Source organism: Elaeis guineensis, chromosome 6 (genome assembly GCF_000442705.2).
Source record: "Elaeis guineensis isolate ETL-2024a chromosome 6, EG11, whole genome shotgun sequence".
Taxonomy (NCBI): Eukaryota; Viridiplantae; Streptophyta; class Magnoliopsida; order Arecales; family Arecaceae; genus Elaeis; species Elaeis guineensis.
The window spans coordinates 18,387,122-18,398,397 of record NC_025998.2 but is presented as its reverse complement, the minus strand read 5'-3'; the positions used below and the strand labels follow the sequence as shown (position 1 = coordinate 18,398,397).

Here is an 11,276-nt window from a genome sequence, read left to right as displayed (position 1 = left end):
CATGATGATGAATACTATGATCATTCTAATGGCGTTCGGAGTTATTTAAATGGGGTGGATCCTATAAAAATCAAAAATATTATACAAAAATAGGTGTAATGGAAATCACAGCCTGATCGAAGGAATTCATCATAGAAGACTATGCAACCCTCGAGAGGTTCAGAGATCCGATTCATCATAGAAGGCTATGCAACCCTCGGGAGGTTCAGAGATCCGACTTTCCAAATCCGGCACTATCATCTTATATTCGTCGGGTATGTCATATTTATCCCTAAGGGTTATGAGTTTTTCTCGATCAAAATAGATCCCTATGTTTCTGGATTGAGATAGTCCGTAAGACCACGCACAGAAGATTCTACACTGTAATCCAAGCTTCTCTCACCTAACAAACCGATTTCAGGGTCCTCTCGAGGTGGATTTCCTACCTCTATGGCCAATAGAGGTTGGGTCGACCTAACCTGTGGGTCATCTAGGATCTCCTTCCCCTTTCTACCTCTCTTGGATATGTTTCTCAAGGAAAAAAATATGAGGGAAAAACAAAAAGACTCAAAAGAGATGGAAAAGCTACCTTACGACTGAAAGAGAACAAGGCTGAAAGAGAACGAATGAGGGAGGACTGATACTAAAAGAGACAGATGAAATTCTCCTAAGAGATGAAAAGTGGGCTCCTCTCCTCCTGCTTCAGCAAAGCTTCTCGTTGTCTCCAACGATCATTCAACGTTGAGAAGCTTCTGAAAATATTTCGGCAGCACCTTCACACGGTAACAGCAAAAATAAACAATGACCAGAGGGCAAAAGTATTTTATAGGCAAATCGATGGTCTAGATTAACTGATCTCCTTGTCGATTTTTGACATCTGATGTTAATCTGACGCTCGATCAGATGGTGGTTAGGCACATCTCCTCCCAGATTCTGTCACGACAGATCGATCCGTGCCCAAGCTGATAAGCCAATCAGATGTTGACAGTTGTCGCACTCTTATTTGATATTTTCAAATCATCCATCCAAGCAATGATGAAGAAAGATTTGGTGGATCATTTTCTGAAAGGTCAAGTCCCTTCATTTTCAATCAAGTAATTAATTTTTATACTTTCGAGATGCGGCGTATTTATTTCAGGTGGCGACGATACCAGCTTAGAAAATTTTGAGCTAAAATATGGAGATAAGATCTCCTGATCGGTGAAAATCGGATCAAAAATTCAAGTACAGAGATAAGATCTCCTGATCGGTGAAAATCAGACCGAAAATTCAAGTACAGAGATAAGATCTTTGATCGGTGAAAAATCAACCCAAAAATCTAATTTAGAGATAAGATCTCCTGGTCAGTGAAAATCAATGAAAATTCAAGAGCGGAGATAAGATCTCCTGATCGGTGAAAGTCGGACCGAAAATTTAAATACGGAGATAAGATCTTTTGGTTTGTAAAAAATCGAGCCAGAAGTCAAATGTAGATATAAGATCTCATAGCCAGTGAAAACCGACAAAAATTCAATAGTGGAGATAAGATCTCTTGATCGATGAAAGTCAGATCGAAAATTCAAATATTAAAATAAGATCTTCTGATCGGTGAAAAATTGAACCAGAAGTCAAATGTAGAGATAAGATCTCCTGACCGGTGAAAACTAACGAAAATTCAAGAGCGGAGATAAGATCTCCTGGCCAGTGAAAATTGAACCAAAAATTCAAGTACGGAGGTAAGATTTTCTGATCGGCAAAAAATCGAGCTAAAAATCAAATATGGAGATAAGATCTCCTGACATGTGAAAATCGATGAAAATTCAAGATCGAAGATAAGATCTCCTGACAGGTGAAAGTCAATCGAAAATTCAGATATGGAGATAAGATCTCCTGATCAGTGAGAAATCGAACCATAAGTCACATGTAGAGATAAGATCTCCTGGTGGTGAAAACCGACAGAAATTTAAGAGCGGAGATAAGATCTCTTGGTCAGTAAATGACCAAATCAAGAGGCAAACATAGAGATGAGATCTCCTAGATGGTAGATAATTGGGTCAGAAAAGGCTAATTTGGAAATAAGATATCATGACTGGTAAAATTTAGTCTTTATGGCAAACGCTTCTCAAATTGATGAAAATCTACTTTATGAAGATACTCTTATTTCCTATTCCGATCAGAAAATTATCACCTCGGATATAAGAAGTGGGAGAAAGTGTTGGTGTATTAAACCAGCCTCTAGACATGTGATATCATCATACGAGATCGAAGAGATAACAATCTTAAAGTGTTAGATCCCGCATATCAATTTACCTATTGGTAGATTCAGCTCGGTATTTTATCAAACTAAATAAAAGACATCTTTATGTATTCTATCCGAAAGACGTCTCAGCTAACAAAGAAATGTTCAGGTTAGATATCTACCGACTTGAATCCTGATACCTTTTTTTATCCTGGATGAATGTTATGGCATCTCTATTTCACTCCGATCATCTACTGAGGTGAGCTATTATTGTGACATATTTAATCATTCTGCGAACGTCCATGACGGTTTCTTCAACCAGACCATAGCTGATCACGATCTCATGTTCAGCTCATATGCACAGCTGTATGCTAGCTCACTTATAGGTGGCTCTCTAACCATCTAATAAATTTTGGAATGGCCTCCTCAATTTTTTATAAATAGAGGGTTAGGGATCCTCATTGATAAGTTCTACTTTTGAAAATTAGAAAAAACTCTGTCAATAGAAAATTAAGCTAGACTCTCGGCTCCTATCCAGTTTTTTTTAGTTTTATTTAATTTTTTTAGTTTTTTTATTTTTTTTATTTTTATTCTTAAGATTCGAACTGATTTAAATATTGAAGGATCGAGAGCCAGAGATCTCTATCTGAATTTTTTGATTGATTTTATAGGTCGGAAGATTTTTGTATTGTTCCAGTCCAATCTCATCGAAGCCTATTCACCCTATTTCCGGATTTCGAACCCTGCAGTAACACATGTAAAGAGAGAGAAGGCAGTCGCGGCAGGCGCTAAAGACCGTGAATGCGAGCTCGATTCCTTCCGGAAATCTTCGACTCCTTGGCTGTGTGTCCGACCCTTTCCGAGACCAAGCAGCTCCACGCCGTTCTCATCACCACCCGCCTCTCTTCCCACCCGCCTCTCGCCACCAAACTCCTCCGCTCCTACGCAGCCCACGACGACATCCTCTCCGCCCGTCTCCTCTTCGACCAAACTCCCCACCGGACCGTCCGCTTCTGGAATTCCATCATTCGAGTCCACGCCCGGCGCCATGATTTCTCCCGCATTTTCTCTCTCTTCGCCCAAATGCGCCGTTCGTGTACCAGCCCCGACGGCCATACCTTCGCCTGCATCCTCCGCGCCTGCTCCGAAGTTTCGAATCTCAGATGTGCAAAGATGGTACATGGTAACTTGATATCTTTTGGACTAGGCTGTGATCCCATAGGCAGCAGCGCCGTGATCAGTGCCTACTCCAAACTAGGCCTTGTAAATGATGCTCGCTCCCTGTTTGACGTATTGCCTGAGCCGGACTTGGTTCTCTGGAATTCGATGATTTCAGGGTATGGTTACAAAGGACTCTGGCAGAAGGGACTTGAATTGTTTCATAGAATGCGAGAAGCTGGTGAGAGGCCGGATGGGTATTCACTGGTAGGGCTGCTTTCAAGTTTCTGGGACCGGAGCTCACTTTTCTTTGGTAGGGGAATACATGGGATTTGCTTGAAAGGAGGTATGATTCGAGCTCCCATGTCAGGAGTGTGCTTGTGAGCATGTATTCGAGGTGCGGCTGCCTGGATTCCGGCTATCGGATCTTCAGAGGTTTATCTCAGGCTGATCTGGTTACATGGTCTGCTCTCATTACTGGGTTCTCACAGGTTGGCAAGTGCAAGGAGGCACTCATGTTGTTCAAAGAAATGAACAGCTTGGGAGAAAGGCCGGACGCTATCTTGATCGCCGGAGTTCTGTCGGCTTGTGCTTCTGTCTCGGGGGTAGGACCCGGCAAAGAGATTCATGGTTATGCAATCCGGCATGGAATCCAGCTAGACATTGCCGTGTCGTGTGCTCTTGTTGATACTTATGCAAAATGTGGTTTTGTCGAATTAGGTCTTCAGGTATTTGAATTGACGCCAGTCAAGAATTTGGTTGCATATAATACTGTAATATCATGCCTTGGATCTTATGGACTTGGGCGCGAGGCTGTTCGGGTTTTCGAGGAGATGCTGGACAAAGGATTCAAGCCTGATGGAGCTACATTCTCAGCTGTGCTCCTTGCTTGCTGTCATTCTGGATTCCTGGATGATGGATGGAGGTTATTTGGAAGGATGACAGAGGAATTTGGCTTAGAGGTGCAGATGGAGCATTATGTGTACATGGTTAGGCTGCTTGCTATGGTTGGACAGTTGAAAGAGGCTTATGATCTTATAGGGACGATGCCGATGTTGCCGGATTCTGGCATCTGGGGTGCTTTGTTATGGGGCTGCAGTGTTCATGGCTCTTTGGATTTGGCGAAGATTGCAGCTCAGAGGCTCTTTGAGATAAATCCAAGCAAGGCTGCTTACAGGGTGATGCTTTCCAACGTATATGCTGCTGAGGAAAAGTGGGGAGATGTTAGGAAATTGAGGGATGAGATAATGAATGAAGGTTTGCAGAAGAGTCCTGGGCTTAGTTGGATTGGAGATTGTAGCATATAGCATATAATGTTAGGTATCTGTTATTTTAAGATCTCAAGGAGATTTCAACAACTAGGGTTGTTAAGCATTTGCAATCCCCATCTAACAGAGAAAAAAGGGTAGTGTTTCTTACATGTTTCCTTTAAAAAAAATTGAGATTTCCTGCCATGCAATTCATCAAGAGATGAAATACTTCATACTAGAAGGTGCCAAATGATAGAGTTGGCAAAAGTCATTAGAGATTTGTACTACTGGCTGGCTTTTGGTCCTTTCCAACTCTGTTTCCTCCTCACTGAGAGGAGAAAGTCTGGTTTTCAATTTTTAATCCAGACCAACCACTCAGACTGAAGAATGTCCAAGCCAACACACTCAAAGCAAAACATAGACAACTGGCCTAGACTGGACGAACGCAACAACGTGTAAGGGGATATGCCCAAAGTGACGGAGACCCTCGAACTATTTAAATATGCATCAACTCATTGCAATAGAGACATCCGGCGTTGGTACGTAACCAGACGGCACCGCGACGTAGTCGCAAACACAAAATACCAACCAAACAAGACAAGAAAAGGAAGCGTTCTCACAACGGAATCCCTCCCTCCTCCTCCATTATAGCTGTTTCAGCTCTCCAAACTGGTCATGGCCAAGCTCCTGTTCTTCCTCCTCCCCCTCCTCCTATCCACCAATCTCTCCAAAGGAGAGACTCCTTTCCCAGCAGTCTTAATCAAGTCCAGCCTCATAAACCCCACCAGGTGCTCCAGCCCCTCCTCCATCCCCACCTGCAGCTCCTACCTCTACGTCGACCCCCGAGGGCAGCCTTCCTCGGAGATCGCATCCATCTACTCAGCCAATGCATCACTGATCAAGGCCATCACCCGGCCGACAGGCAAGACTGACTTCCTTGTCAAGGTCCCATGCGTGTGCGAGGAGCCAGACAACACCACCAGCTCTGCCTTCCTCCTCCATGACACCAAGTACAAGGTGCAGTTGAATGACACAGTTGACAGTGTCACGGCCGATAAGTTCAGTGGGCTTGCATGGAACGTTGGAGGAAGAGCAGAACTGAACGCAGGCGACACCATCACGGTGCACCTCCCATGCGGCTGCTCGGCGGTGGATGCCAGGGTGGAGGTGGTATCATATGCAGTGCAGGGAGGAGATACTCTTATCACCATTGCGGAACTGCTATCATCAGATGCCAGTGCAATACAGGGGATGAACAGCATGGTGACGAATCCGAACTACCTGAGTCCCGGTTGGGTGCTTTTTGTGCCTTTGGGAATCAGGGTTTCACTGCAGACATCGTCTGGAAAAGGTATAAAAACTAGGTCTCGCTCCTCTTCTTCTATTATATTTTTGCATGTCCACCTCCAAAGTTCATTTATTTGAGAAGCAAAGGCTGACAAACTGAGATATATAGTTGTCTGGCAACCTTGTTTATTCTCGTGATCAAGTGGTTCTCGATTTCCTCATCCACCTATTCTTATATGACAGGAGGAGATTGGTGCAATTCATGAGATTTGCTGGTAAACATATGAGGTTGTTGATTATTGAATTATCAAATCAGCAATTTTGGGCCCTATATATGTTTCGTGTATGCATGACAGGCAACTCAAAGCATATTCTAATTTTCATTGAAATTCACATCTTGATCTTATTATTGTGCAATTGCTAGAATCGTAGTATTGAACGACCAAGTAGAAAGATAAAGGTCAATGAACTTTGGCTCGAATGGTATCACCTAATCACCCCTTAGCCGTTTCCAAGTAAACGGACAAGGGTTCAATTCCCAGCGACATCAGCCCCTGCTTTGATCCCTAATTAACAAGAAATTATATCCTACATGGTGCAGACCACACGCACATGCATACTGATAATCACAGCCGCTCGTTCCTATAGCTGTGCACCGAGATGAGTGCTTGATCAATGGGGCCCACAGGAACAACCAGCTGTGATTGATGGTGTGTACAGCCACGAGGTACATGTAGTGTAGGGTATAATTTCTCCTAATTAACAGAGTGCCGGCTACATGAGCTTTGACTTTACCTAGTTAGCAGATGGTGACTAGCCTCCAGGCTTACACACACCCGCCATGAGCTTTGACTTTACCTAGTTAGCAGATGGTGACTAGCCCTCCCAGGCTTTACCACACACACACAGAGAGAGAGAGAGAGAGAGAGAGAGAGAGAGGCAAGATCTTGCTTGCATGGTGCGCACCACATGCCGTGCATACTGATAATCAGAGCTGCTCATTCCTATAGCTGTGCATCGAGATGGGTGCTTGATGAATGGGGCCCACAGGAACAAGCAGCTGTGATTGATGGTGTGTACAGCCATGAGGTACGTGTAGTGTAGGGTATAATTTCTCCTAATTAACAGAGTGCCAGCTACATGAGCTTTGACTTTGCCTGTCAGCAGATGGTGACTAGCCCTCCCAGGCTTTACACACACACACACACACAGAGAGATAAAAGCTAGATCTTGCTTGCATGACAAAGCGGGTTTTCCTCTCCATGTGGAGGAATTTGGTTCAGACCATGGTGGTGTTGCACCCAAGTGTTGATCCATATAATTCTGATTAAATAAGCAATAAAGTAACTTCTTCATATCTTCAAAATGGACAATGCTTGGAGATACGCTTTGATCTTACATCGTCAAATTGGAATTTAAGGTGAGCCATGCTAATCTACTCTTGATGAACCTAATGGAAATCTTGGCCTAGGAGAGACGATAAGGCAAGCATGGGGCTCTTCATCTCGATTGGCTTTTGCTTGGCCACTAAATATGGGTCCTTTACAAATATTCAGCAAAATTTGTTTGGTCACAAATCCCTTTGAGATAACAGAGAGGCCAATTATATGAACAAAGGAAAATGATATATACTTATTTGAGATTATTTTGCCTATATACAATATCTGCATCCCTCTATGGTACACACATAAACTTTTCTGGGTATGCACATACATATGCTGGTGTACTCGCATGCTTGCATCCCTTCAGCATAGTATAAGTACTTCATATTAACATATTTTTCTTGTTTCTTTTGTTTTTCCCTTTTTGGCATCCAAATCAGGAAAGAAGCTTGCAGTGAGACTGGGCATATCATTGCCAATGGCCTTCCTTGTAGTTAGTGCAATAATAACTATCATTTGCGTGAGATATCGAATCCATTGGCACAAGAAGGAAGATCTTGAGAAGAAAATGGACAAAACCATGAGCGCAAAGAGTATTGCAGCCCTGGAGAGTCAGTACCTTCCCAACAAGACTGCTGAAGGTCAGATAAATCAGAAAACAACAATTCCAATGCACAATTCTAACTCTTTGCTGATAGCAACTTACAATCATCTCTCTACCAATTTGTTTCGGTATGTACATCTCAACCATATTTAGGCTTATACACTTTCTTGAATTCTAATAAGTTAGTATTATAGACAGATGTTCAGCCATTTGAGTCCGAGAGACCTGTAACCTTTAGCTTGGAGGAGGTCAAGGAAGCCACAGCTAACTTTGATGAAACTAGAAAGATTGGAGAGGGAGGATTTGGGAGTGTTTACTTTGGAATGATAGGAAAGCAGGTAATGGAATTTAATTTCTATCTTGGATCAAGTTCCACAAATCAGTAGTTCTACATGATACATGATTATGATCAACTGTTACAGGAAGTTGCGATTAAAAAGATGAAGTCGAGCAAGTCCAAGGAGTTCTTTGCTGAGCTGAAGGTGTTATGCAAAGTGCATCACATAAACGTGGTACTTGAATGCTTGATTTTTCACTACAATGGCCCTAGAAAATGTTTTATTCCATTCTACTGATGCGATTTTTGTCAGGTTGAGCTAATTGGTTATGCAGCAGGTGATGACAACCTCTATTTGGTTTATGAATTTGTTCAGAATGGTTCACTCAGTGAGCATCTTCATGATCCACTTTTGAAAGGTTAGCAAAGCAGCCTAGGTAGATACACATATAGTGCCAGAATATTGTTTGACATTTGCTATGATGTCAATGTGTTTCCTTGTCAAAAAGAAATAGGCTCCACAAATAGAACTAAATATAATAAGATGATGAGAGAACAATGAACATGAAAAGTTTTCTTGCATTAGTTAACTTTAGTTTCATGATTTCAGGGCTGGTAAAAAATTTAATTGGAAAAGTAAATAGACTATAAAATCTCAAAATTTTATGATTTTCTAATAATCTCTAAAGGCAATTGAAGTGACTTTATTTCTGTTCTTTGCAACCTTTTTTTCATTCGTACAACTGGATTGAACTATGGGTACAAAGTATAACATAAATTGCAAGCAGGACATCAGCCTCTCTCTTGGAATGCAAGAGTGCAGATTGCATTGGATGCTGCCAGGGGTATCGAGTACATCCATGATCATACTAAGGCACAATATGTTCATCGCGATATAAAAACTAGCAACATCTTGCTGGATGATGGACTGAGAGCAAAGGTCAGTCCTTTGAGTTGAGCTATTCCCTATGTTTTTATGTACTCAACTAACTCAAAAAAGATTAGGATTAGATATTCCCTTTTGCTACTATGCTAAGAATCAACTGCATGAGGTATCTGCAGCTGACTATTTTCCCAAGAGATAATAAGCTCAAGTGCAGTAATTATTACAGGTTGCAGATTTTGGGCTGGCGAAGCTTGTGGAACGCAGTGCAGAAGATGACTGCATAGCAACTCGTTTGGTTGGGACTCCTGGTTACCTCCCACCAGAGTGAGTATAGATCATGCAATTATTTTTATTCAGAGTCAGTTCCTTTGTCTCATTGATTCTTTTAGTTGTTTGTGAATGACATCTTATAGTTTTGGACAGGTTGGTCCGTGAGCTCCAGATGACCACCAAAACAGATGTTTTTGCTTTTGGAGTAGTTATTGCAGAGCTGATAACAGGTCATCGTGCTCTCCTTCGAGACAACAAGGAACCTACCAAGATGAAATCGCTGATCTCAATCGTAAGTTGTTTGTTGTAATAAAAAATACAGTCAATTTGTAGCCATTAAAAATTGGAAGTTTCTCCAATTTGGAGCTGGTGTAGGAGTTTAATGCACTCTGATGCACAAAATCAGTATTTCTGAACAACCGGAAGAAGAATATACTGACATCAACTTTCTGATCAGATGAAAGGAATTTTCCAAGAGGATGATCCAGAGAGTGCTTTGGAGGCAATTATAGATGGGAATCTCAATGACAGTTACCCCATCGAAGAAGTATACAAGGTTAGCCTTCTATGGTCATGTCTTGTTTTCACGAGCAATTACATGCAGAGAAACCTACATTGGCACTTGAAGCATGTGCTGATCTGCGTGTCTTTGCTCTCTAGTTGCTGATGAAACCATTGTTATCACCTATTTTAGATGGCCGACATCGCCATGTGGTGCTTCAGCGACGAGCCACTGAACCGTCCTGAAATGAGGGAGATTACAGTGAAGCTGGCTCAGATCGTTATGGCCTCCATTGAGTGGGAAGCATCACTGGGAGGAAACAGTCAAGTCTTCAGTGGCGTGTTTAATGGAAGATGAGACACTAATCTCAACTAGAAATGTAAATGTAATTATTCTCCTTCCCACTGATGGAAGCAGGTTTTATGGTGAGTGTTGTAATGGAGTAGATCAAACAGGCAGTGTGGAGACAGATACCAGCAATGTTAAGCTTATCAGTAGTAGGGCTTTTAAAAAAGATGACACAGCAATGACCACTGTATCTTCAGGAACATGAGACTGATGTAAAGTGAAGTAATGAGGGGAGCCAAATAGACAATTTATGCTCAAAACAAAAATTAAAACCTAACTTTGATTGAATTATTCATAGAATGGAAGAGAAGTTACAGCACATATTTTGATTTGAATTAACAAATGAAAAAGGGAAAAAAAATCCAGCCCAGAATGAGTAGCAGAACTGTTTTTTTTTTAATAGAAATAAAAATGAAGTTTCAACAAAATTTCCTTCTTTAGTTTAATTGCTTTAAGCTAGATTAAACAATGCCTGTTCTGAAGCAGCTTGGAGCGCATACGGGGAACTCAACCAGTCACCGAACTTCATCTGTGCTGGACTTAAGACTGCTCGGCTATCCAGTGAGTAAGTACGGTGGAACGGGTCTTTTCTTCCACCCAAGTGACCTGGGTTCGAAATGCGACTTGGCGGATTAAATGCCATGGTGGTTATAACCGCTCTTGACAGCCTGTGGCCGAGGGTTGGAAGAGGTATATGATCTTTTGATCCTTGATAATGCTAGGATGATGTACTCACTCATTGGATTGGTTCTCAGATTAATCCATTTGATGAGGAGAACGACGTCTTTTCAAATTTCATCTCTGAATCAAATATTCTCCCGTGGGATAGGAGTTCTTATGGTCATCTTCAAAAAAGATGGCTATGCTAGTGGCCTCCTCCATCCCTATTTTGCTTATCTAAAAAAAGTACACTAGATGTGTTTGCCAACATGGTGTAATGGAGCCCATTTTAAGGCCTCCGTACTGCATGCACCAGGTGTAATTAGACCGCATAAAATCCCAAATCCCACGGTGGATGATACGCCATGCTATCCTTTGTATTTCACCAATTCCCGATTGTGCGCTATCCACCGTGCACATACTCTAGGATTTACCTTGGTTCACTTGCACCCGGT

The 11,276-nt window shown here is 42.0% G+C and overlaps 2 protein-coding genes across 3 annotated transcripts; both read left to right on the top strand.

Annotated features, from left to right (window-relative positions):
• Positions 1-2,861: 2,861 nt before the first annotated feature.
• On the top strand, positions 2,862-4,662 carry LOC105047030 (putative pentatricopeptide repeat-containing protein At1g64310). Its single transcript, XM_010925811.4, is given in 2 exon segments — positions 2,862-3,695; positions 3,698-4,662. Coding segments are annotated over 2 exon segments (1,662 nt in total). The 5' UTR covers positions 2,862-2,998.
• Positions 4,663-5,278: 616 nt separating this feature from the next.
• Positions 5,279-10,461, top strand: LOC105047129 (lysM domain receptor-like kinase 3). Of its 2 annotated transcripts, XM_073259298.1 has the most exons (11): positions 5,495-5,956; positions 6,136-6,167; positions 7,715-7,915; positions 8,077-8,216; positions 8,301-8,390; positions 8,469-8,574; positions 8,944-9,095; positions 9,268-9,365; positions 9,465-9,603; positions 9,769-9,867; positions 10,006-10,461. In XM_073259298.1, the coding sequence occupies exons 1-11, from the start codon at positions 5,679-5,681 to the stop codon at positions 10,168-10,170; spliced, it is 1,500 nt and encodes a 499-aa protein (XP_073115399.1). In that variant the 5' UTR covers positions 5,495-5,678; the 3' UTR covers positions 10,171-10,461. The 2 variants fall into 2 exon arrangements, with proteins under 2 accessions (XP_010924244.2, XP_073115399.1); XM_010925942.4 differs by lacking the exon at positions 6,136-6,167 and having other exon boundaries at positions 5,279-5,956.
• Positions 10,462-11,276: the final 815 nt, after the last annotated feature.